General features: G+C 34.6%; 4 protein-coding genes across 4 annotated transcripts; 1 reads left to right on the forward strand and 3 right to left on the reverse strand.

The window, feature by feature from the left end:
- The first annotated feature begins 2,950 nt into the window (after nucleotides 1–2,950).
- Nucleotides 2,951–6,320, forward strand: LOC108193396 (uncharacterized). The gene is made up of 7 exons (XM_017360017.2): nucleotides 2,951–3,213; nucleotides 3,368–3,483; nucleotides 3,574–3,692; nucleotides 3,791–3,953; nucleotides 4,057–4,280; nucleotides 4,371–4,689; nucleotides 4,788–6,320. Exons 1-7 carry the CDS (start codon nucleotides 3,052–3,054, stop codon nucleotides 6,127–6,129), a joined length of 2,445 nt encoding a protein of 814 aa, XP_017215506.1. The 5' UTR covers nucleotides 2,951–3,051; the 3' UTR covers nucleotides 6,130–6,320.
- Nucleotides 6,321–6,440: 120 nt separating this feature from the next.
- On the reverse strand, nucleotides 6,441–9,630 carry LOC108193521 (pentatricopeptide repeat-containing protein At1g15510, chloroplastic). The gene has a single exon (XM_017360214.2). The coding sequence runs from the start codon at nucleotides 9,553–9,555 to the stop codon at nucleotides 6,937–6,939; it is 2,619 nt and encodes an 872-aa protein (XP_017215703.1). The 5' UTR covers nucleotides 9,556–9,630; the 3' UTR covers nucleotides 6,441–6,936.
- Nucleotides 9,631–10,217: 587 nt separating this feature from the next.
- LOC108196407 (plastidic ATP/ADP-transporter) lies at nucleotides 10,218–14,471 on the reverse strand. Its single transcript, XM_017363675.2, has 5 exons — nucleotides 13,411–14,471; nucleotides 11,998–12,252; nucleotides 11,544–11,687; nucleotides 11,058–11,405; nucleotides 10,218–10,833 (listed from the first exon to the last, which is right to left on the reverse strand). The coding sequence occupies exons 1-5, from the start codon at nucleotides 14,179–14,181 to the stop codon at nucleotides 10,492–10,494; spliced, it is 1,860 nt and encodes a 619-aa protein (XP_017219164.1). The 5' UTR covers nucleotides 14,182–14,471; the 3' UTR covers nucleotides 10,218–10,491.
- Nucleotides 14,472–18,950: 4,479 nt separating this feature from the next.
- LOC108194156 (caffeoylshikimate esterase) lies at nucleotides 18,951–20,203 on the reverse strand. The gene has a single exon (XM_017361064.2). The coding sequence runs from the start codon at nucleotides 20,061–20,063 to the stop codon at nucleotides 19,017–19,019; it is 1,047 nt and encodes a 348-aa protein (XP_017216553.1). The 5' UTR covers nucleotides 20,064–20,203; the 3' UTR covers nucleotides 18,951–19,016.
- Nucleotides 20,204–27,501: the final 7,298 nt, after the last annotated feature.

Consider the following 27,501-nt stretch of genomic DNA (forward strand, 5'->3'; position numbering starts at 1 on the left):
ACACACTGATGAAATAGGATTCTGTTATCTGTAAATCAGCTAGAAAATAACACAAGGCATTTAAAAGCAACTGTAATGCACAAAAATGGATATGTTTATAATTAAGTATCATCGAGAAAGTGTCGTTTGGACCAAAGCTGTTTTAACTGTACTGATAAACTGTTGTGCCCAATAACAATGTGTTTGTGGGCATTTCACAAGAAACAATTAGGATTGTACTACTCAACTATCAAGTTTGGGTATCTGGGGATGAAATATGTGTCATCTGAATTCAGAATCGTTGCTCTCCTTGTTGGTCTAGTTTTGTATTTATGTGGCAAAAGAGTGCTTGCAGTGTATATTGTTTGAGCAAAAAATGCGGAAGCCTCATGGAGCAATTCAAGTATTTTAACATATGAAATAGAGTAATGAAAGTAAAGCTGTAATAAATTATAGAGCTATTAACCAAAAAACCCAATCAACTTTTCATTTTTTTGCCAAAAAATCTTTGAACTTTTATTTTCACTAACAACCCCAATAAACTTTATTAAATTATATAAAAATATAAATCATTGGTTAAATTTAAGTATCTTTCCCTTATTTGCATTTCTTTATACATGTATGTGCCACATATTATCTATTCATTGATAAATATAATTTTTTTAAAATATTTTATAATATTATAATTTCATAAACCCACGCTACGAGGAAGATCTAAGTGTTTTCATCGTTTGTATCAAATAATATATTATTTTGACCGTTTTATAATTTATTTAAACTTAATTTATATTAATTATTCTATTTAAGTGTCTAACTTCTACGAGTCATATGTATATATATTCTACTTAAGGATAATTGGCGGATTATGATTTTATAGTATGATATTTTTATAATTTTGATTTAAAAATAATATGAAAATAAGTGAAGATGTACTTGTCACATATCAGATTTTTCACCCCCTTGTTTTTTCTTCTATTATTTGAATTGTTATATTTTGTCAAGTAAGCTATTTAGGTACAGTTTGGGGTTGCTTTTGCAGACAGCAACAACAGTTTTTTGCTAAAAAGCAGGTGTAAAACTGTTTGTTAAATCTAAAAGCAGCTTTTAGCTGAAAAGTTGCTTTTAGAAAAAGCAGGTCCTCACATGCTTTTGGAAAAAGCTGTTTTCAGCTTTTGCAGGAAGTTGTTATAAATTTCACTAATAAAACTCACCAAAAAAAATTATTTTTTTATATTATAACTCAAAATAAGCAAATATCAAAAAAATTACCAAACAGTTATCTGATTTATATAACAGCACTTTTTTACCAGCACTTTTTCTGACAGCACATCAATTTTTAACAGCACTTCCAAACAGATGCTTAATCATCATGATTATTTGTTAAAATTCACGGACACGAAAGTTTGTATCAAAATCATAAGTTATATTTATTTTAGATTTTGTAGTTATATCTTCACAAAAATAATTTTTTTTTGTTTTGTTATTAATTTTAGTCATGTTGCCACATAAGATGTGTTAATCATGATTAGTCTATGTAAAACATAAGTAACTACGATTAAATTTTTTCATGAATTTAGTAAAGTTTATTGGGGTTGTTAGTGAAAAGAAAAGTTTAAAGGTTTTTTGACAAAAATATAAAAAGTTGATTGGGTTTTTTGGTTAATAGCTCTAAATTATATTAAAGAAATTATAACAAATTAGAATATGTATTTCAGTATAATTTTGGCCATCATAAGAATATTAAAATAATAATAATAATAATAATAATAATAATAATAATATTAAAGTCTGTTGTATGTACTTTGTCGAAAATGCTAAAACAATTGGTGTTCTGTTGACGTAATGTATGAGTGGCCAAATAAGAAAATCAGAAGAATATCGACTCGGGATTTTTTCTAAAGTGTGCGCAGTTTTTTCAAGAAAATTTATAATCACTACTGGATAAGTATTTCTTGATTTCATTTTTAATTATGTTATTAGTAATTTAGATCATAATAAGATTTTTACATTGCAGAGCTGTAATTCGAGTACGGCGGCTCGCGAGCTCGTCCGGCTCGATTTAACTCGTTTAACTCGACTCGGCTTGTTTAGTTACATGAAAACAAGACATGTTCAACACATTTCTGAATTCTGCTTATTTGAATTTGGGCAAAAAAAATTATGAAGAAGTTGAGTTAAGAACTTTCTCAGACAGTCACTGATTATAAAATACCGCTCTCTTTTTCTTTTTCTTTTTTTTTTAGTGAAAAAAAGTAGTTTATTTAATCAGTATATAAGTGTTGAATATTTACTTAATTTCACAAGTTGAATGTTTGAAATTCAGGCAAATTCAAAACGATTCGAAGATGAAAATAAAAAATGTATTAGGTAGTACTTAACGGTAAAGAGAATCATCAACCTTTTGTTTAACTTTTTCATTTTTCTTTCTAAATCATATCATTTGTTCAGAAATAGAAGGATTAGATAATCACTACTCCCTCCGTCTCACCAAGTTCTTTACGTTACTTTTTGGCACGCATTTTAAGGATCCTATAAAGTATACTTACATTATATATTTATTTTTTAAAAAAATCCTGAAAAAAAGTTTGACGTTTAAACTTTTATTCAAATAAAAAAAAAGGTAAAAAACGTTATCGAACTTTATAAGAGTCTCAAAATACGTGCAAACAGTAAACGTAAACATGCTGGTAGGACGGAGGGAGTACTTTAATTTAAAAATGTGGTTTGACCACTTCAGCACAATTCATCATCTCGCCAGCTCGATTTGCCAAGGGCATTATCGTCTTTCAACCCACTCAAATCTAACGCACCATTTATATCAAGGGCACTACCGTCTCTTCACATATTTTAAAAAAAATTGGACTTTGCGGTGCATACAAAACATAGTATTAAATGTGGGCGCATAATATGTAGCCGTTACAACGCCCCACAAACGTTACAAACAATGACCATATATTTTTTTGAACAAAAAATCATCATTTTATAAACCAAACAGACCGTTGGGACTCTTAAAACAACACAACTCAAACAAGTGAGCTTCAGTTGAGTTACAAGAGCTTCTCTGCATTTCAAATGGCGGCTGAAGATTTGATGTTCAGTGAAGATGAGATGAGAGTTGATCAAGGCCTTGGCTACCCAATTGCTTACTCTAAGCTCTGTAAAGATCGAAGCTTTTGGTCTTACACTCATGGCCCTCCTTTCACTTTCACTCCCCACTCTCTCTCACACCATCAGGTATGTCAAGAACTCACCTTTTCTCCGAAAGTTCAAATTTTTCGCTTCTCATTGTCATGTATGGAGGCTTTTAAGAAATGGGGTTTGCCCAAAATTGTGTCTTGAAGCTCTTTGTGTGTGTTTATATGTACTGATTGTTGTGAATTTGGAGTAGGTGTTGAGATTGAAGGATCTGGATGAGATGTTCCCTATTATTGACTCGAAAGCAAAGCCGACGACAAAGCCCAGTATTTTTGCCAGTCTGTTATGGAAACAACTCAACCACCTTGGGTAATTGTTGATTGAATTTTGCTTGTGAGTTCTTGATTCATACTTCAGTGGAATTTCTTTTGTAATTTTGTTGAATTTTCGATTTGTCAGGAATGCTGGCTTTGATCCAGCAACTTTTAGAGTGGATCAATATGGCAATGTGCTGTATTATCATGCTGATCCAGCTTCACCACTTGCTTGGAGTATTGATCACTGGTTTCCTTGCTCAAGTAATTACCCTCAACTGTACATAAATATGTCATATTTCTATTGAATATAGAATACAGATAGATATTTAATTGTGATGCTTGTATTGGTGAAATTGTAGGGGGTGGATTGACAGTACCAAGCAATCTAAAGATATTACAGTGGCAAGTGTGCAAGAAGAAACATAACAACCTGGAATTTCTTATACCTTGGTGGGATCTCCAAGTGGGCATTTCTATAAACCAGTTCTTGTCCGTCTTTGCTTCGTCAAACTCGGACTTCAGGTTGGTTGATTACTTTGCATTCTCTCTGGTTTGGCATTTCAACAAGTGCAACTCATATGATGTGAGATTTAAGATATCTATGCATCCCGTGTATGTTTAACAGGTACAGGTCATTCTCTTTGTTTTTCTTGAATGGTGAATGCGAAGAACTGAATGACTCGCAGACTGTGGACTCCCACATTTTCCCACAGCATTTTATAGAGTCAAAAGAACAAGTAGGTCTTGCTCCTGCTGCTGTTGTTCTATCTAGAAGGGAATCTTATGATACTTTGGTTATGAAGTCCGTTGAGAGCAACAGAGGATCCTCTTTCAACACTCCTCTATTAGGTTTGTGAAAGGAAAATTGAATATGTTACCTTTTGATTGTCAATTATAGGAGTCATAAACTAATGCTTGTTTTTCTCTGGTTGTCTGCAGCAAGAAAACCAAAAGCTGGCATGTTGAAAGAAAATGAAAACCCTAACATGGTAACAAATCCATATCAGGCCATTGTCATGGCCAGAAACTCTTTCAAGCAACAAGAAGAAACAACAAAGATGCAGGGAGAAATACAGAAACTGGATGACGAAGTGAAGGAACTGACACGAAAGAATGAGGAGGAAAAACTTACCATCCAGGACTTGGAGTTGGTTCTGATAAAAAGAAGACGGAGGGCTGAAAAGTGCAGGCGGCTAGCAGAAGCACAATCCTCTTACAGAGCAATGCTGGAGAAAATGATCCGAGACACTATGCACCAGTAAGGGTTTTAGTATTTGACCCTATACCAGTAAAGAATAAATCAATTGTAAAGATTTTAACATTCATTTACTAAATGCATCCTTTTTACGTTTGCAGGAGTGTGATATATAAGGAGCAAGTGAGACTGAATCAGGCTGCTAGTAATGCTTTGATGGCAAGACTTGAAGCTCAGAAAGCGATATGTGATTCTTCTGAGAGAGAACTCCACAGAAAATTTAAACACAGAGATGAGCTAGAGGCTCTGACAAGGCCCGAGTGGGAGCAAGCAAGGAAGAGATCAAGAATGAGTGACGATTCCTTTTCCCCAGAAAAGCATGAAAAGGCAGTTTTGTATTTACCAGGAAACAGACCAAGCACGCCTCATAAGAAAAAAATAAGTGCATCTCCCTTGAGAGAGAGAAGAAGCCATTCTGTAAACTGCTTGTCAGAAATTACTAAGCCAGAGACCCCACACAAGGAACTAAGAGTGTTCTTGGAAGAGGAGCAAAAAGCATCCGAAGCTAGTGGCTTATTGACTAATGAAGAAGATGAAGAGAATCAAGAGATAGAGGAAGAGAAAGAAGATCTCAACAAAGCTATAGTTGCCTTGAGGGATGGAGAATCAATTGACACAGATCTTCAGAAATTGAATATAGAAGAGGATGGAAAGATGCACAACTTCAAAATTCCAGGTCTTCCTGAATCACCAGGAGAGGAGGACGAAGAGAGAAGAAAACAGCATGGTAAAGGGAACTTAGACAAGTGGCTTCAAATTTTACTGGATGATTCAAAAGAGAGCAATGACTTCCAAAAGGATGAAAACAACAGTAAAACTGATGAGATTATTAGGAAGCTGAATCTCAAATATCCGACTAAGGAGGTTAAGACTCCAAAACTTTCAGAAACAATTAATGTATTAAAGATACAGAAGCAAGCAGAGAGTTCGGATCAGAATGATGATTGTCATCATCATCAAGCAGCAGCTGGTGAGAGAAAAGGTTTCATCAGTACTGAAGCTAAAAAAATGCAATTGAACACAAACCAACAACAGCAAACAAACATCACCAGAACAGAGGCTGATGGAAGAAGAGGAGAGGGAAAGGTAGAAGCAAAGAACACCTTTATGCATAACCCTCCACCTTATTATGTAGCATCAAGAAAAAGTAGTTCAGATGAGGCAAGTTTCAGGGGTAAATTAACAACAGGAAGAGATAGCACCAGCCTCGAGAGAAAAGATAAAAGGGACAAGGGTAAAGGGCTTGCAAGATCTGAGAGTTTTAGCAAAAGTTTTAGGAGAAGTCCATCTTCTCCGTCTATAATCTTGGGTGGAATGAGAAAAGGGGTCGATTGTATCAGGAAGAAGCCGTCAGTCATAGGTGATGAAGACAGGGATGATGATGCCAACAACTATTTCTTAAGATCTTCTATCAAGTCAATCAAGAAAGCGGTCAAGATATAAGCCTGTGGAGTACATTATCAAACTTGCGAATATGATTGGAATTTGTTTATTTTTTATTCAAGTACAGTGTGCTGTTTGCTGATAGTGATACTCTTATAACTGAATAAGAGAGTGAGTTGCGGTGGTTGTGAGTGATTTGTGTATTAAGTCTGTTTGCTTCCAGACTTTGAATAATAAATTTATTTCAGATTTGTTCTGTGTTCTTGCATTGCAAGTATATTTGTACCTCTTTTTTATCAATAAAATCTTATTCTTGTAAGATATTGTTAGATCAGTCATTGACATAATGCAAGTCAAAACCCCTGACATCATGCTAGTAAGAACATAATTTCATTATGAAAGTCATTTCATTACTATATCATTCATGTGACATACAGAATTTCAGCTACTGGACAACATATTGGATTCCACATGTGAATATTCATGTAAATATGAGATCCTGTCATCGCTTAGCACTCTGTACAGAAGGATGCCAACAAACCTGAGAAGATGAAGTATGCCAAGCATGAAACAAGAAACTCCTCGCAACCATCTTCTTCTTCAGGCATGGCTGAGTGTGGTGAATATACATGACTATATCATATGTAAAAAATGAAGCATAGCGTGTGGTACCATATAATCAGACATAATAAGACATGGGCAAGATGTCAATGAAGCTGCTACTGGCCACACACAAACTGATACCGCAGGCAAAGTACTGTAGTAAGCTCTCCGTTTTGTTTGCCAGCCACAAGTTCAGTTTGCCAGCCCCGTATACAATTGTGGCTCGAAAGAAGACAGAATTACGTTTCAGTCCATGTTTAACAGTTAATCATCCCAGTAACCTTCATCTCTGCAGGAGCAGATTCCATCATTAAACTGGTGAAAATGATCTGTATCCCTAACAGATATCTCTCTTCGTACAATTTTTGAGATAAATTTGATTGTATTATGGCAGCCTTTGCACATGTAAAGATTCTTTGTTACCAATATAGGCATCCCAGGAGCAGTATTAAGAAGCCCAAAGGCAATCGCTAGTCTCTCACTGTGCCCACATAAAACGTCAGCTTTAGAAGATTCGACTTCGGTAATAGAACTCATTTCTGGGCCATTAGCATCAACAGCAGCCATTTTGTCATAAAAGCCCTCCAAAACTGCAGTTATCTCCTTTATCTGGGGATGGAAATCGTCTCCGCTAAGGAAGGCATGAACTTTTCCCTTCACTTCAACCCAACTACACCCAGGATCAACACTAAGTCCTTTTTCTTTCATAAACTTTCTCAATCTAGCTACTTCATCCCATTTACCGTTGTCAGCGTAGAAGTTACACAAAAGAGTATAATATCCCAGAGTGCTATCATCTAATTTAAATAAATGTTCAGCAGCTAGTTTTCCCAGCTCAAGTCGCTTGTGTATCCTACAAGTATTTAATAACGCTCCCCAGATGGCTTTATCTGGTTCTATTGGCATGTCTAAGATAAATTTGTAAGCATCCTCCAACTTCTCTGCACGGCCAAGTAAATCAACCACGCAAGCATAATGCTTCAAGTTTGGGGTAATATAATATTGATGTTCCATGCTTTTAAAATATTGTAAACCTTCAGCCACCATTCCAGATCTACTACAAGCACATAATAGAGATATAAAAGTTATCTCGTCAGGATGTACCTCTGTTTCGATCATTCTGTTAAATAAGTTAACAGCAAGTGCTCCTTGCCCCCTCTGGGCATAGCCTGTAAGAAGAATATTCCAAGAAGCTAAATCTCTCTTCTGTGTGTTGAATTGGTTCCATGCAAGATTTATCTTCCCACACCTTACATACATGTCAAGGAGAGCATTTGGAAAAAACCCATCAACCACTAATCCATTTCTCAATGCTTGCGCATGAATCTCTTTGCCACACATAAGAGCTCCTACTCTACCACATGCGGATAGGACAGAAATCAATGTAATAGAATTTGGTTTTAAAATGAGTTGCATATTCCTAAAGAAAATTAGTGCCTCAAAACTCCGACTGTTGATACGCAACCCAAGGATAATGGAAGTCCAAGATATAACATTTTTCTCACGTATATTGTCGAAGACTTGAAGAGCCTGATCCATGCATCCACACTTGGAATAGAAATCGACTAGAGTGTTTGCCACTATAACATAAGATATAAGTCCAGACCTCTTAGCAAACTTATGTAGCTTAGTACCCATATCCAAAAGGCCTAAGGAAGCACAAGCAGATAGTACACTGGCCAAAGCGATCTCATCTGGTCTAATTCCTTCAAGTTCCATCATTTTATAAGTGTCAACAGCTTTTTCAGGCATCCCATTATTTTCATAAGCTGAAATCATTGATGTCCAGGATACAACATCTTTCGACTCAATTCTACTAAAAACTTTCTCCGCCTCCTCCCAATTACCAACACTGGAATACATTTGCACCAATGCATTACCCACAGAGACATCCATACCACCCTCTGCTCTCATAGCATACCCTTGGATTGCCTTCCCTAGTCTCTGGTAACCAAGACTCTGACATGCAGAAATTAAACTAGTTATTGTCATCAAATCCGGATCAACATAACATTCCCGCATCATAAAAAACATTCTAAACCCCTCCAAACACCGATCATTCTCAAAATACCCGGAAATCATTGCATTCCATGAAATCCTATCCCTATTCACCATCCTATCAAATACCATCCTAGCACTACAAACATCCCCACATTTAACATACATAGTAATCAAAGAATTAAGTACATCAACATCCAATGCATAACCAAACCTCAACACATGAACATGAACTTCTCTCCCTCTCCCCAAATCAGGAACGCCACCACACATCCTCAAAACACATGGAAAAGTATACACATCAGGCCTAATCCCAGCCCACAACATCTTATGATACAAATCCAAAGCCTCATCAAAAAACCCACCTTTAGCATACCCACCAACCAAAACATTCCAGGAAAACACATCTCTCTCAGACATTCTCCCAAACACATACCAAGCATCAACCAAATTACCCAACCTAACAAACAAGCTCAACAAAGCATTACCAAGCCTCAGACTCAAGTTAGACCCATTTTTACAAACATAACCATAAACTCTAGACCCCTCATTAGCTGCTCTCCTCCACTCACACAGCTTCAAAACAGCAATATAAGCATCTTCATCCACACACACTTGAAGTTCTTGAAGTGATTCTAAATGGGTCAGAGCTTCTTCCAAGTTCCCCTGAAGACATAGTTCACAAATTTGAGAATTTGGGTCTTTGTTATCAGTTGAATTGGTGCTAAAAACAGAGACTTCTTGGGTTTTCTTGAGAGAAAAATGGTGTCTTTGAATGATACGGGAGAAATTGAGGGTTTTGGATTTAAGGGTGTTGGAAATAGGGGATAAATGAATGTCGGAATTGAGTGGGATTTGAGGGGTTTTAGGAGAGACAGCAGCCATTGAAGGATATAGATACAGAGCATGTTTGGTTTAAGGCGGGGTTTTAGATGAGGTTCTGTTCTTTTAACCCATTCATTTCACTGCAGTCATAATCAAATCTAAGCCTTGGGGATTACAATATTGTACTAAGATTATTTTATAATCATTTTTTAAAAATCTTTGATTTATTATGAAAAATTTAGCTAATTTTTTATTAAATTTTTAAAAAAAATATTATTTTATAAATTATATTCTAATACTATTGAATTTTTTGGATTTATTTAAAAAAAGTGATAAATTTTCGACAAATTTTGATTAAGGTGTTCAAGCGATTAATTATGATTCTCAATTTTTATAATCATATTCATAACAAATATATAGTATATAAATTATAATAATACAAAATGATTTTGAGTTGATCGTTATATATGTTTATTTTAGATAAACATATGAAACTTAAGATGTTAATATTAATATAATATTATATGAAGCAATTGTGACCGGGACTTTTGTTTTGTTTTGTTTTTACTAATATGAAATATCATGTTGCTTTTGGTAACAAACGTAAAATGTCAAAGAATAAATAAATTGAAGTTGTTTGAAAAAAATTATTGCTACTGCAATATTCTTGATAAATTTTTAAACAATACAAGGGAAAATAAGAATGAGACATTTATCTCACGTTAACCGAATCTTCTAACAGAAACTCTTTCAGCAAGCAAATATGTTTCGATACAAACTAATGGCAATTATACGATAGCATTTAAAAAAGCTACATTGAGCCTAATCAAACATACTATCCTGGTTATGATTATTTCTGTAAAAAGAAGACAATCCTTCCAACAATTTCTGATTATTCCTACAAATAATGATTTCCCTATATCACCACGACAATTGTACTTCTCCCGTTCTGTTACTAAACAACAAATATCAGTAAACCTTGGAGGGCGCTGAGCTTTAAGATGAAACTCCGGTGGAGTCGCCTCCTATTGGTTTCAGTTCGGGGCCCCCTCCGATGGTGCCGTTCCCGGATTCATTTTCTGGGATAACTGGTATTTTCACAGCGGCCTCCTCCATCTCTTTTTCAAGTTCTTCCTCACGACGAAGAGCAGTAAATTGTTTATCCAACGATCTGGCAGCCGCTAACCATGCAACAACGATTACTAGAAGTACTCCTCCAAGGTAGGGAGTTGAGTTTGCAAGTGAACCAAACGTCAGGATCATGAATTGCTGGATCAAAGCACCTCCGGATTTCCCTAAAGGATTGCATACAACATCAATTGCAGCCTTTCCTTTGACCTGCGTAATCAATACATATGGATCACAATCAATTCCCTTATGAAGAAAAGATAACAGACATTAAACTGCCAGTATTATAGTAGCTTGTGAGCCTAACTATTAATAGACACATCTTTATTACTTATATAAAACAACTACAGCCAAAAGGTACAGTTATACTAATTATATATGCCATGTATTTGGTAGAAGTCACTATAAATTAAGTGTTAGATAAAGCATCAAACCTTAGTGTCTTCATCCAAAGGAATGTATGCCATTTCTTTGCAAGGATCAAATAAGCTGTATTTGGCACTCTTGCTGAAAATATTTTGAATCGCGCCTACATAAACCGCTGCTAGCAGCGGAGTAATCCCAAAACTCATAAGAGCAGGTGCTAACGGGTCACCGAACAAAAGTAAGGAGAAGAATCCCACTCCTGTGAGTAGCAAGACTGTGGGTGTAACTGTTGCTGCCACTCCCCAGCCATATCTGTTGAATATCCACTGGCTTAGCAACATCATTGTAAAAGTTGCAATACCGGTAGCAGTAGAGAAGTCGCCCATGAAAGAAGAGTATTCATTTGGACTTGGGAACTGTCAGAGAGTAAGAAAGAAGGATTAGAATCAAAGGAGCAATAAAATCAATGTTAAAATGAGAATAATAAATAAAAATTAAAACCAAACGGAGAAAGAATATCAAATTATAAAACAAGGCCAAACTAAGTGCTTTACCTGAGCTTTGAGCTTTGATTTCCATGTAACCTCCACAAGGTTGATGCTTATACCATATGCAACCACCAACGTAGCAAGATCCCTAATGTAACTAGACGACACCAAAAATTTTAAGCTCTCCATTGTCCCCATTTTCGGCTTTTCCTGCCATTTTAAATTTCTGTTATGTAAGCTGAAATAAAAGTATAACTTGATAACAGCAAACCATATAACACATAAAATTCCCTGCCAATAACTATCGCTAGTTACCAAGTCCAGACATGGAAACAGTACATAGAAGTAATTAAAATCTGTAGTCGAAACGTTTCTTGTACATGATCATAAAACCGTCAAGTCTGTTTTTGCCAAATAAAATAAAATAAAAATTCTTGGCATTTCCAATAGTCTTTCAAGAAAAGAATTGTTTGAACATATCGAGCACATACATACAAAAATAATGCCTTTTGAAGCTTACCTTCTTCTTTTTACTACGAGTAGGAAGAGGAACATAAGCGTTGACCCACCAATAAAGAGCGCATATAATAAGACCCATCAAAACCACAATGCTCATCATTCCTTTGAGGGAGAGGGCCCAACCATCAACACCAGGGCCCAAATTTTTCCTTAAATTTGAGAAGTACTTGACTGTACGGCCAGAGAAGATGAGGGCAACATTAGCTCCGAGTCCAAACAGAGGGTAGAATTTTTTGGCTTCATCCACTGTCGTTATCTGCCGAATAAGATTGTTAAGACAGTCAGATTACAGCAGCACATACTATTTTTGACTGAGGGAACACATACAACATATGTTGAACAAGAATTTCAAAAAACTCCAACCACTGTTAAGTTGTTAACTGATATCAAAAGGCAAACAACATCTTAATCCAAACCAGTTCATAAAACTGTACAGTTCTCTATACACATGCAATGAGGAACTGATACAGAAGAATGCATCCTTCTTGACGAATGATCTAAGAAGCTGTAGAGAACTGTAAAGTAAACAACTATACAATACTGTTGCAACAAAACTACCAGTTAATGACCCTATATTTATGGTTTCAATCCATGTCAAATGTAAGATAGGATAGTTGTCCGTCAGACAAAACATTTGGCAATACACACACACACACACACACTACAACAAAGGTTCACTTTCAAGCCTGAGCATGCCTAAGCACATGAACATGTCCAAACAACAATACAATGCTACAAATTTACAAGCATGTGTAACATGACAACATTTCAGTATGTCACGGACAAAGAAAGTAAGTATATCTTAGTCTTCATTTCCATTTCATATCAGGCCTCTTGTATTTATTTATTTACTGCTTATTCAAATTTTCTTTCAATACGCACCTTGTTTCTAAAGAAAAAGGTGCATGACGCCACCTTTTAATATAAACGTAATGATGCATCCTTTCCTCCTTAAGATCTTATGATCAAGAATATTAACTCCCAAGAAAAAATCAGGAATTATAACCACGGAAATCAAAAAAGACATACATATAGCCTACATATTTTTTCATCACAGCATAACGTGAATACACAATGGAGCATCTTTTGACAATAGTCAAAAGCCAAAGACTGGTTGGTAAATCTCAACTTTTCCGTTAAGATAATGTATGAGGAACAATATACACAATACAGATCAAACCAATTACTTAAGGCTCTAAAATACATGCTAGAATCCTTGCTCCACAGTCCATGCTAGACTATTAATCAAGAAAACTGAAACAATTTTGTCCAACAAATCCTTGTTCATAAAATAAACCTCAAGGAATTCCAGGTACTAACTAAGTTAAACGAAGACAATATAACATAATACAATATACCAATTATATAGACCAAATTATACCGCCAAAAATGACATAATAAGAAATTTTTTTACCTGATTAGCAAATCCCCAAAACAACACCGACACCACAACACTTCCCCAAAGCTCAGCCATGACATAGAACAAACAGAAGCTCCAGATCCTCAAAATTGCAAGCGGACCAAGGAAACGAGGACCAAGTGAAGCAAGAAGCTTATCAGCAAGGGCAGTGGGGTGGAAGTAACCGCTAAGAGGGTACAACAAAAACCCAAATGCCCCGAAGAAAGCTATAAAAGGGACCATAACAGTATAAAAAAGAGCCTGTTTTGACAAAACATTGCTCAACTGAGAATACGCAAGCATAAAACCAATAGCCATAGGCAAATTAACCCAAGTTTTTAAGAAGGGAATAATCTCAGCACTAGACCCTTTTGCTGTCACAACCAGAACATCCTTAGTATCTCTAAGAATTGTATAATTAAACAGTATGCAAAAGAACATCAACCCAAGAGGCACAATTTTCTTAAGGGTTACTGTTTCAATACCCATAAACTTGGGTGCCTCAATTTCACTAAACTGTGGTTGCCCATCAGCTGCTGCAGCAGCCTCAGCCTTACAAACATGAAAAGTTTTGTTCTTTTGGGCAACCAAACTAGGTTTAGTGATAAACCCTTGAAATCTTGGCAGCCCATTGACAGATAAAGAAAGGCCACTCAGATTTTTAGGTTTCAAATTGTTTGTGGGACTAATTCTGTTTCTAAGACCATTTGGTGGGGAGATGAAAGACTTGATTTTGGGATTGGTAGGTAAAGACAGAAGCCCTCTTGTTTGAAGAACAGCTGCCATCTCTCTCTCTAGTCTCTCTCTGTCTCTCTGGTTTCTCTCTGTCTCTCTGGTCTCTCTCTCTGGGTGCCTTCAAGAACACCCCAAGACTTGATTTTTAAGAGATGGGGGTGGAGAGATAAGGTGGCTTGGGGAAAGAGGGGGGCTAACTTAATGTATACATACAAATATCTTTATATACACACACATATATTGGTGGGGAGGAAAAAGTTGAAGAGAGAATCAAGAAAATTAGGCAAAATGTATAGGATTTGGAAAAAAGAAAATTCCAAATAAGTTGTTGGTGCAGAGATGAGAGCAGGGGTAGGCAGCAACTGCAAAATATACTAATTTTTGAGGAATAAATATATAAATAATAATGTGTGTTGCACAAGTGGAATTGGGAGAAAAAAACAGAAACGGAAGATATGAAAAGTGAAGCGTAGACGGAAGATACAGTTGAGATACAAAAAAGGATCTAATGTACCAAGGAATCTTGTGAAATAATAAATATAAATAATAATGGTATATATCCCACTAAAAAAAGCAGCTGTTTTTTTTGCCACACGAAAAAAGCAACGTTTTGTAGCTGAAACATCAAATGATAGATATTTTGGTCCAATTACAGGTTGAGGTTGAGGGTCAAAATAAGAAAGCTATAGTCTGGTTGTCTATGACTAATGAATACTCCCTCCGCCCGGTCAATAGTATACATTGAGGAACGAGAGGCGGATTTTAATGCTTAAATATAGTATAATTTTGTAAATTTTATTTAAGATTTTCCTTTTTTTATATAAAAGTATAACATTTATATTTTTATACTAGAAAAGAATTTTTTTTTTTTTTTAACGTAGGAACCCGCAGCCGCTACCCTTCGGGTGCGTACTGGGTAAACCCACGAGCTCACGCAATAGCCTGCACCTTCCTTCGGGAGTTGAACCTGTGACCAAGAGGATACTTGTCCCCTTTTTAACCAGCTGAACCAACTCTTGCGGGCAGGAAAATTTTAAAAATAAGTTGTAAAATTATGTTTTATAAAAGTCTTAAAAAACGTGTCTAGCAGTGAAAAAGAAACGTATACAATTACCTGGGACAGAGGCAGTATACTTTACCGCGTGTTTTATTTCATTAATAAAGTTTCATAACGTTTTTTTAATGAAATATAAAGCACAATTTTTAGAAAATGATTATAATTAAAATCTACCGCGTGTTATGAAGCATCTTCAAATTTTAGTCAACTTATCAGAGATGCTTGGTGTATAGATTTTAATTATAATATGACACATAAATCTTTAAGGTATAAATATAGTTTCATGATTTTTTTAAATAAAATTTAAACTTCAAACTATTCAGAGAAAAAATCAAATAAATATTATAAAATTATATTTTATAAAAATATGAGAATCAGTAAACGTAAAGAACTTGCTCTGACGGAAAGAGTATAATTTGGGAAAACATTGACGATCACTTTGGATGGATTAATGTGTACAAGACTACTTAAACGTTCCTTGCACAGTTCATCTTCAGAGTTTGCTACACCAGCTTTGACCATGTTTACCGTCCATGCTTTTGTTTCTTTGATGCGTGCAGCCGGATGTTCATTGGATAAGTATCTATTTTAGGGGAATTATGTTATATACTGTTTTTTCAATCTTATTTTCAAAAATACTATCATCTTCAATTTTATTTTTAAAAGTACTACCTTCTCTAAAATATTTTCAAAAATATTATTTTTTTGAAAATATTTTTCAAATATATATATATCGATTCCAAAGATGAGGTCGAAAATGACATTTGAAAACTGAAACTTGAAATCAGGATTTATAGTTGCATATATGGTTGCATATATGGTTGCATATGCAAGCACAGTATTTTTTCCAAAAATATTTTTGGAAAATGTTTTAGATAAAGTAGTATTTTTGAAAATAAGATTGGAGAAGGTAGTATTTTTGAAATAAGATTGAAAACGTGGTTATGAATTAAAAAACCCCTTTATTTTATCCAAATTTGGATTTCGATGGATAAAAATTAAATCCGGATTCTTTTGAACTAAGCTAGTATGTTTTATCCGAACATGTAGGATCATTGAGAGTAGGTCTGACAATTTGACACGTAACATGCTAACACGAAACAAAACGACACGAAAAAAATGGATATGGGTTTTATTTTTGATACACGAAACACGAAATTACACGAAAAATTTCGTGTCGGATATGGATTTTCATTTTGGGTACACGAAATACACGAAAGTACACGAAATATTTGTACATAATTTTTATTATATATATATGTTATAATATATTATATATATAATTGTGTAATATATATATATATTTTTATGTACATGTAAATATATATTAGAGATACATTAACAAATTTGTAGAGAATTGTATGCAAGTATATATATATCATTCATATTTAGTAAAATTATTCAGGAAAATATATATTAAAACTATTTTTTGATTAAAATTATATTAATATTTTTATATATAATATACACGAAAATTACACGAAACGATTCGGATTGGATACGGGTTTTAAATTAGGTGCCCGAAATCAATAACGAATGGATACGGGTACACGAAACGAAAGTATACGAAACAAAACGATTGCCGCCTCTAATTGAGGGGTCTCAGCCCCATTCTTTGAGACCGGGCTTCTCTGGTTAGAACTCAGACGATTCGTTCTGTTCTACGTGCGACTAAAGCAAGTCTGTCTGGCCTTACAAATCCCATGGAACAACCAAACCCTCATTCTTTTTGTTCAAACTTTTGGGATATTCTTTTAATACAATTCTAAGTTAAAATTAGTTCTTTCAAAAAAAAAGTTAAATATATTATCTTAAAAATACACAAGCACAGAAACCAGCTTAATTAGGTCTGCTATTGTACTGTCGTATCTAACAATAATTCTTGGTAATTAGTTTATACAAGAAACCTTCAAGATAAAATTATATACATGTTTAAATTAAAAAAATATATTCTAGAAGAAAGAAAAAGGGGTTTAGTTATAATTATTCAATAATTTTATGTTCAAGCCCGTTTATGCAGAAGAACTAGAATGAACGTCACTTTTTTAATAACGCCAAACTGAAAAACAATCATCTCTTCAGCATGTACATGTACGCAAGTATGCACACAGAACATTTGGACCCTGTTCTAAGTGGACTCAGTGCAAGCGCGCCCGTAAGGGCCCATGCTAATTTGCAAGCATGCACAACTTAACTTTTGGATGTGGCCTGCCTGAGTGGTGTTGAATTTGGATAGTACTCTCCGTCCCGAAAAGATTGAATTGCTTTGACTTTCACGGAGATTAAAAAAAATAGTAAAAGAAAATAAATTAGTTCAAAAGTTGGTAAAGTGGTGGGACCCATCAAAATTTTAATAATAGATTTGAGATAGTGGAGGAAAGTAGTGTGTGTAATAGTGTTTATATTATTAGAGCAAGTCCAAGAGATGCCCTATCTCATGTCCTAAGTTATCATTTAGGGCATTTGATGGAAAAAGTTACTCCAACAATGTCCTAGTGATGCCTTATATCACTAGGACAACATGCTCAAGCCTTATTTTTGAGGCATCTCTCTCCTTGCCCTATAACATATTTTATTATAAAATCTCATCAACACTCATTTTCTCTCTCCATTTTTATATTATGCTTTAGTGATGAAAGAGAGTTTTTAATAATAAAATATTAAACATCTTGTAAGAATAAGGCACATTGTTGGAGTTCAAGTGGGTAAAATATGTCCTAAAATACTAGGACATGATATTTTATATTATATTTAGGGCATCAACTAAGACACTCTTGGACTTGCTCTTATAGAATAGAGATAGTGGAAGAAAGTAGTGATTGTAATAGTGAAAAGTAGTGTTCAAAAATAGTAAGTTTAATAGGTTCATTCTTTTTGGGACGTCCCAAAAAGGAATAAGTGTCAATTAAAATGGGACGGAGGGAGTATGAGATTGTTATTAACCTATACGAGTATAACATTCAAATTACAAGAATCACGGATGGATTTTGAGCTATCATGGATTCATGGTGTCATTACATCATTCCTCATTTTGTTAGAAGAGACGTTTGAATCAAGGTTGTGAATGAAAAGAGAAGGTATGGAAATGGTTAATTAATAATATGTGAATGGCATGGAAATTTAAAAAATGAGAAGAGTATAGTTTAATCACTTAAAAATATTGGGTTCCCATTTAATACGTTTAAATAATTAATCTAAATACCCGTGCATGAAATTGAGGTTATGATTTCCGTCAATCGGGCTCATTGTTAATGAACCAAACACCTCCTAAAATCAAATTTGTGTTAAATATATAATATTAATGAAAATTATCTTCCCGTTTTAAATATTGGCAGTTGGCTAAACTCAGCGAAGAGTCCACTAGTATCAAAAGATTAACAGTTAATTATTCTAGTTTTGAATATTTGGAATCGTAATCCTTTCGTCAGACCTAAAAAAAGCACTGCTCTCCTATTAAGTAACTCTATACTCCCTCCGTCCCATATACATTTCAAAACTTTCCTAAAATAGTCAAGTTTTATAATATAAAAACCCCACTCACCCACTACTTTCAACTACTTTTTCAAATCTATCAATTATATATTGATGGGTCCCACTACTTTACCCAGTTTTCTTTCTCATTCTTCCTACTTTACATTATTTTATACACTTTTCTTAGTCTCCGTGCCCCATCCATATGTATACAATTCCGAGAGGGACGGAGGGAGTATATTTTATAGTGTTAACAAAGTCATCGGAATATTGAGTCTTCAAAGAATCAAAGTGTCAAAATAATTCAAATTTCGTAACAAATCATTATAAACAAGTAACATAAAAAATAAAGGCCTGCTTACTGGACCTCACAAGTTGGGCCGTACTTGATAACTCTCTCATCTATCCAAGCCCGCATATCACTCAACACGAGCTTAACATTCTCGTCACTCTCCCCTTGTATCAGAGAATGGTACATCCCTTGATACAACTTGAGTGTCTTGTCAACACTACTTGCTTTGTTATACAACATCTCCGATCCCGCCGGCGACGTCACGCCGTCGTCGGCGCCGTGAACAGCCAGAAACGGAGCCTTCACTTTATGAAAATTATTTTGTAAATAATCCTCCATTCTCGCCACCTCTCGTTTAGTCCCAACCCGAGCCCGACCCGAATATCTACGTGGATTTTGTAACATTAATTTTAATTTCTCGAAATCTTTAATTGCATTTCCAAGTTTTTTCTCCTCGGGCCACGCGGCCCACGTGTCAGCCAGCCCAAGCAACAGTCCGTACATGAATAACCTAACCCTAGACGGCTTGGTGTCTTGTGTGCATGCAAACAGTGGGGCCGAGAAGATCAGACCAGTCCACGTGTCGGGCGGTGATTGGAAGTACATGAGCATTGTGACGGCGCCGCCCATGGACTCCCCAAACAGGAAAGCGGGGAGGTGGCGATATTGATCACTCCGGCGAGTGTTGAGAAAAAATGAAAGCGACGCGGCGGCGGCTTTGTCCATGTCGCCGATGTAGCCGGGGATCCCGTCGGACCGGCCGTGGCCGAGGAGGTCCGCGGTGAATACAGCGTAACCCCACGTGGCAAACGTGATGCATGTTTGTTGAAATAGCCAACTCGTGTCGGACCCGTAGCCATGTGTCATGTAGACACTGGCTTTCACATGGGACGGAGCTATACAGGGGCCAGTCGAATACGTACTACTCGTGTTAAGAGTAACAACATTATTATTGTTGTCATGAGGTATAGGTAAAAATGACTGAGTGAAGATGGTACCGTGAGGAGTTTTGAAGTAGGATTTAAAATTCGTTACGCCTTGAGATTTATAATATTCATTTTCGGGCATGTCTCCCCAGAAGTTTGGTGGCGGCGCTGCCATTGTGGTATTCATGGTAGGATTTGAAGTGAGAAAAAATGAAGTAAATTGTGAGTGGTATCGGTATGACTTATGAGCTTAAGAAAAATGGTAACGGATTTTAATAGTAAGTGGAGATATAGGTGTTTGCACTGTGGGAGTTGGTGAGGATGCAGACTTGGCCACAAATTTAAAGATAACATAAATATTTCAATAGGAGTTGGTGGGTAGACATTGTTGGTGAGTCAAGAAAGGTTGCTTCACCAACCGCTTTGTTCATCTATGTGTGGACAACCCCCGATTATTTTAGTGTTCATCTATGATTGGATCAGAGATATATTGTCGTACCATCTCCGTCTCATTTAATTCTATACACTTCATTTTTTAGATGTCTCACTCAATTATATACATTTCAAAACTTTCTCAAAATAGTAAATTTTCATAATATAAAACATCCATTCACTCACTACTTTCAAATACTTTTCCAAATATAATCAATTATATATTGATGGATCACATTACTTTACCCAATTTTCTTTCTCTTTCTCCTTACTTTACATTATTTTATACATTTTTCTTAATTTCACTATCCAATCCATATGTATACATTTCACAGGGACAGAGGGAGTACTCTTCAAGACTTCAATTGTAAATACAGGCTCCAATTTGCGCACGCATACACTCTTTAAAATTTGTTAAAAATATACAAGTTATATATATTATTGTGAGCAAGAGTTGACATAATTAATAAGCAAAAACTAACTTGGTAGATTTTTCCATCATCGACAACTCATTTAGTGAAAGACGAGAGTGATAGATTTGGGTCATGAAAAGTAGAGATGATAAAGAACGGGTTAAAAAGCAAAGTATACACCAATATTAACAAACAATCAGCAAAGTAGAGAACGACAGGCAACTAATTCCACAAGATCACTCGTTCAATAAACGCCGTGTATTTATTAAGTCCTGATGGCTGATGGTGTATTTTTCTCTGGAGATGGTTCGTTGCTTGCAGACTCCTGGTGATGTGAATTCTCAAGTTGGGTCCCTTGCACAAATTAGTGGAAAACATGTTTCAAAGCCAGCCTTGCACGATTTTACTCGAATTCCATACTTTTGCGTGAAATATAATATAATATTCAGATTTTCAAATGTCAACATCAATAGAAAATTCACTATCAAAGACTCAAAGTAAAAACAATGAGATTAAGGGTCATCAGATTTGTGAGCGGCAGGAGTTGAACTTAATCCGAGTAGGAACATGAGCTTATAATTCTGATTAAACGTGAATGAATTAGGAGTTTAAAATAAGAAATAAGTCATAAACGGACTTAAAAGACTAACTTGTTGAGCAAGAAGTGATTTATTGATAATTTATGTCTTAAAAGCGAATTTTATGACATAATTAAGTTCTAAAACATTAATTCACTCAAAAAAATAACTGAAACTATCTTCTGACTTGAAGTCCGTTTTTATTTCTAATTTTAAACTGACTTCTTGCGTATTACACAGAAGACATATTTTCAGTTTTAAATCGAAAATGACTTAAAATTCAAAATTAATCCCGGACACTAATTTCGTAACTTTCTATGTATCATTTTGATATCAAGTGTTTCAGGTATAACAACTGTCAGTAACATCACCCACTTCCAGCAAGTTAGTCTTTGAGTTGTTGACAGCAGAACCAAATATGATGATAGTTTGAAATATCCACAAGGGTGTGACAATCCTGAACAAGTTCTCCCTACAGGCATAACATGTTGCAGTTAAACAAGATAAGGTGGGAACAACCTTATGCTCCCAAACTACAGAGTTGTTTTTTGGTTCCTGGTAACTGAAACAACAGCTCAGGGTGCAAATGTAAAAATAAACAAGGATCAGGTTAACAAGGATGATGATGTGGATGCAGTTGTTCTAATATCTAACAAGCATGGAAAAAATGATGATCCTACAACTGTATTCACCTGGGGAGAATGCAGTGATTAGGGATGGGATGAAAAAGTATCAACCAGTTTTGATATTTAAGCAGAAAAAAGATTGTAAGAGTGAAAATGTGAATGAGCATGAATATTTATATTTTTAATGACGAGAGTTGTATGAAAAGATGGTTAGAATTTTAGTTTAAATGACTTAAATAAGATGAATGTTTCAAAAAAAACTTAAAATAAAATGAAAAAAATATGTGAATATTTTCTCCGATTTTGCCTTTGATGAAAGTATGAACTCCATTATATAATCAACTCATTCAATCTCGTCCAAACGAGAGGATTGGCTGAGTGTTATTTTTGTAGTCTTAACATGACATCTTTTTCATTGACGAACTTCTCTTGATCTTTTGCCATGAGTGGATCACTGTAATCAACAAATGCAAATTGTTTACTTGAATTGGACCGGATTGGGCCGTAACCCACCCGATATGGACTGGGCTCGACCTCTATCATATGTTGAGTACAACTGTAGAATTACATATATAGACCTGTACAATTATATATAGACCTTGTTGAGGAGGTAAGACTGTATCTGTATAGCTAACTTAATCTGCAACACGCCAACACTCATGCGGCTAGCTATAGTACTAGTATAATCTATACTCCCTCTGTCCCAGTCAATTGTATACGTTTCTTTTTCACTGCTCGACACGCTTTTTAAGGCTCTTATAAAACATAGTTCCACAACTTATTTTTAAGATTTTCTTTTTTTATAAAAATATAAATATTATACTTTTATACAAAAAAAGAAAATCTTAAAAATAATTTACAGAAGTATACTATATTGAAGCATTAAAGTCCGTGCCGCGCCCCCGTCCCCGTCCCCCAATGTATAGTATTGACTGGGACGGAGGGAGTATCCTATATTCCATTACGGTTGACCAACAGACCATGCAGTCGCTTTGTCTCTGTCTCAAAATAAACAAATAAATTTGTATTATATTTCCAACTTTTCGAAAAGAAATTGTATTATTTTTGGACCGCATCTCTTATCCTCCTCCTTGTCCTTGAAAGCCAAATTATTCGAATGGTTAAGATACAATACATGATAACATTTGTAAATTTGTAATCTCGAATGATATCCGTATAATATATGTTTACTCATGTCGGTGTGAATAATTAAAATCGAGTGTGCGATTCTTAGTCTTATTAATCAACTTGTTTGTCTTTTACCTCATTACTAGAATCTGAATCCGACTGTACAATATAATCTGAATTTCGACTAACTTCTCCGGCCGAATTGTTTGTTTGTGCTATTACTCCGGTCTAAACGGCCACAAAAGACCACTTGCCCTCGTACATGCATAGCATGATTGGCGGGCTGGGCTTCATGCGCTTCTCAATTTCAAAATCGGTGACATAACGGCCATTATTAAGACGCACAAGACATAATAACATGTGAGATGACATAAGAGACAAAAGAGCCCATATGTTCATGCCTTGTTTTTCAACCACCTGTACCGCTTATTTCCGAGTTACAATACACTAGCTTCAATGTACTATTATATAGACTTATATTCAATTACATCTTAGTACTGTGAAGGAATCAAATTCGGTTGGTGGCAAGATGATTGAGGTCTAAACGGGATGATTAAGAACGCAATGGCTCCATGTACGTATAATCCCTCATTTGTTTAAGTTGAAACTGATTAGATTTTTGTCTACTAAGCTCCTGACAATTTAATCAAGCAAGTGAGAAAACTACAAAAGTCTATGTTACCTGCCATATGCAAAGCATCCGAGATGGAAAATCATTTATCTTTTTTTGTAATATTATTACCGAGATAAAATATACTCCAATGCCCTTGTAGGTTCTTCGAGGAGAGTGCTAACTAAAATTGCTTAAAATGACAAATCATCAAAATACTACTATTTTATTTGCTCTCTTTTCGTTTGTACTTTTTAACAACTTTTACATAAAAATTTGCTCTAATAATTGTCACCCAAAGTTGTCACATATTGGTATAAGTATAATAAGATAGGAAATTATATGTTTTTAAAGTGATATATATATATTTTTTTCCATTTTAGAAGGGTGCCAAAAATTGACTATTTTGCTTGACACTCTTTCCACTGCAATAGAGAGCAAACAAGAGTGTCATGTCACATATCACTTTAGCACTCTTTTTGACATCCCGTTGGAGTTGCTCTTATAAGCCTGCTCCAATCCCCTTACGAAATTTTTGTTATTTTAACCAAGGATACGAAAGGCAAAGATAAAATAACAAAGAATGGAACAGCTCTAAGATATGAAGTGCGTGTAGTTCCTATCAGTAGGAAGATATAAATGTAAACAGCGGTGGCTGGAAGCCTGGAAAGTTACGAGGGATGGACCATGGTGACCATGCTGGTAATAATTCATAATATGCTATGTCTTTTTGCTCCTCAATGCCCAACTTTTCTGAAATAACAACCTAGCATTGCATGCAAAACGCACAAGATACCGCTGGATTGAGACATCACTTGATTCTACGGTCGTCATCACTATGCCCCCCCTCCTTTCTTTTTAATTTCATACAATCATGAACAATGGCTAAAGAAACTCAATTATCAGATACCATTTTTGAAAGATGGGTGTTTTTTTAAGTAATACGAGGAGAGAGAGTAAGGGGCCGTTTGAGTAAGTTTAAAATAAGTGTTTTTTTCCTAAAATAAAAAAGTGGAGTAGAAGTTAGAAACAAGTTAAGACTTATAAGAGCATCTCCGAAGTTAGAAACAAGTTAAGACTTATAAGAGCATCTCCGAAGTTAGAAACAAGTTAAGACTTATAAGAGCATCTCCAACCCTGTGCATCTGTTAGCTATATTATCTAACTGGCATGCTGTATACCTAATAACTCTAAACATGGGCCACTCCAACGGGCTCACCTGTTAGATATTTTTTTACATACCGCAAAACAAGTACGTTACATTTACTGAATGAAGGGCGTCATCTATATTACATCCACGTCAGCTTCCTCACAAACTTATACATAAATTCTTATATTTAATAATTAGTTTTATATTTAAATTTTATTTTAAATTTAAATGTGTATTTTAATAAATTTAGTTATTAAGTTAATAAAGTAAATATAATTATAACTTTTTGAAGTTATAAGAAAAATATTATATATATATATATATATATTTTAGATAAAATATATATTTCTCATTTTTAAAATTTACATCAATTTTGAGCTATATGAAAATGTATTTTTTTATATGAAATTAATTTTATATGTTAACTTATCTAAAAAATAAAAAAGTTTATTTCAAAACAAGAATAAAAGGTGAAAACATATAAGTCGGTCATATAATATTATTTTAATTATCATAATTAAATATATATTTGTATAAAAAAATTAGCGTAAAATTTACACCACGTGTACACACTTGTTGGTACCTAATTTTTAAATTTATAAAATTAAAATAAAATTTTAATTAATTAAATAACATATATTCTTGTAGAAAAGCTTCACTTGATTAAATTCAGAAAATAATTTATTTATTAATTTTATTTACAATACATTAGTACTATGTGAAATTTAGTTATTAAAATATGAAAATAGTCAAATAATAGATTTTTAAATGATAATATCATTTCAATTAATTAGAATAAATTCAGAAAATAATTTATTTATTATATTTATATAAAATATTTATTTAACTGTATTTATAAGAAAGTCATTCAAGAAACTTATTCACAATAAATAATTATTATTTAAAAAATATAATTATTAGAATGTGAAAATAAAAAAAATAACAAAATTTTAAAATATAGCTAACCATTATAGCTAACACCGCTCGAGCAAAAAGTTTACAGATTCAGCAAATTTTTACCTAATCATTTATATTTACACTTTTAGCTAACAATTATAGCTATCTCCCTTGGAGATGCTCTAAGTGATTAAAATGTTTGGGAAAGAAGTAGAATTCCTGAAACAAAAGCTAGAACTCCTAATTTTTTATAAGTGCTTCTTGATTTTTTACGCAAACAGTACGAATAAGTGCTTATAACTTATAAATCAGAAGTTGGACTTTTAAACTCTAAACAAACACCACCTAAATACTCTCAGGCCACGAAAGCTGGATTTTTGAATTTTAATAAAAAGTTGTCCTAATTAGCTATTGAGAAATGGTGCAAAGTGCAAAGACGAAATTAATGAACAAAGTCGTGAAACAGACATGAAAGCAATAATATAGGAGTACAGGTGAAGTTTATTAAAAAAATGCGGTCAAATGTTTGTCCAACGTTATAAATTTGCATGTGCACGATGAAGTATTTGTCTCCAACGTCCTTCAAAATTTTAAAAAACTCTACCAAAGTTTGGTTTAGAGGATTTGTATATACGACTACTGAATACTGGGGTTAAATGGCAGTTTGGTCACTCAACTGACTACAAACTTGCAATTGGGTCATCCAACTGAAAAAGCTTTCAGTCAAATAACTAAACTCTTTAAAACTTTCAATCAGGTCACTTGCCGTTAGTGACGTTAAAAACTTGACGGAAGGATGAGTTGGCAAGATGAGTTGTCCAAATCAGTACAATTGTCATGTACACATCAGTTATGTATTTTCACCCGACCCATAACCCAATTATATATATATGAAACACTTTTTCTAATTAACAAAATAGAGGAAACTAAAATTAATTAATATACATCTAACTCATCATTTTCACACACGCAAAAAGATGGCTTTGAATTTGTACATCCATCGTAAGTGAAGCTATCTCGTGGGTCTTAATCTACTATACAAGCTCCTACAAATTACTCAAATCAACAATTGACAAAGCCTCCAAGAAGCTTGAGACCATGAAGACCAATCCCACTGTCCCAAAAATCTTAGTGAAAGAATCGAAGACCAAGAAGATCGATAAGGTAGAGACTAGGTTGAAAGAAGCGAGTCGCGACTTGTATGGGGCAAGAGGAGAGAAGTACGGTGCTTGATAAGAGTAAGATTGAGGAGATTTTAAGGGTTTTTTTAAGAAGAGTGTGGAAGATGGGGTGGGGAAGAAGGGGGTTTCGGGGTTGAGGAGCTGAGAATTAAGGAGAATATGGAAGTGAAAAGTAGGGATGTTGTGGTTGGGGATGCTTCCCAATGATTTAGGTGATCAGGATGGTGGTATTGGGGAATGGATTCATTCTTATGCACACAAAGTGTCTGATGAAATGTTTAAAAAAGATGTGATTGTTTAGAACTTGATGGTTTATGACCTGATTTAATGGAGTGGATCGGGTCAAGTTATATGGGTATTTGCTGATGTGGTTGCTTATTTGGATCTTGTCATATAACAACTTAACGGATTCTGTTAAAGTCAAAGGAGACTTAACGGCCGTGAAAATTTGTAAATGTTTAGTGACCTGATTGAAAGTTATAATGAGTTTAATGATTCGTTTGTAAGTTTTTTGAGTTTGATGATCCACTTGCAAGTTGGGTGTCAGTTGAGTGATGAAAATGCTATTTAACCCCTGAATACTGATACTGATTGCCCTCCTGGAACCTTT

The sequence above is a fragment of the Daucus carota genome, chromosome 7, assembly GCF_001625215.2.
Source record: "Daucus carota subsp. sativus chromosome 7, DH1 v3.0, whole genome shotgun sequence".
Classification (NCBI taxonomy): Eukaryota; Viridiplantae; Streptophyta; class Magnoliopsida; order Apiales; family Apiaceae; genus Daucus; species Daucus carota.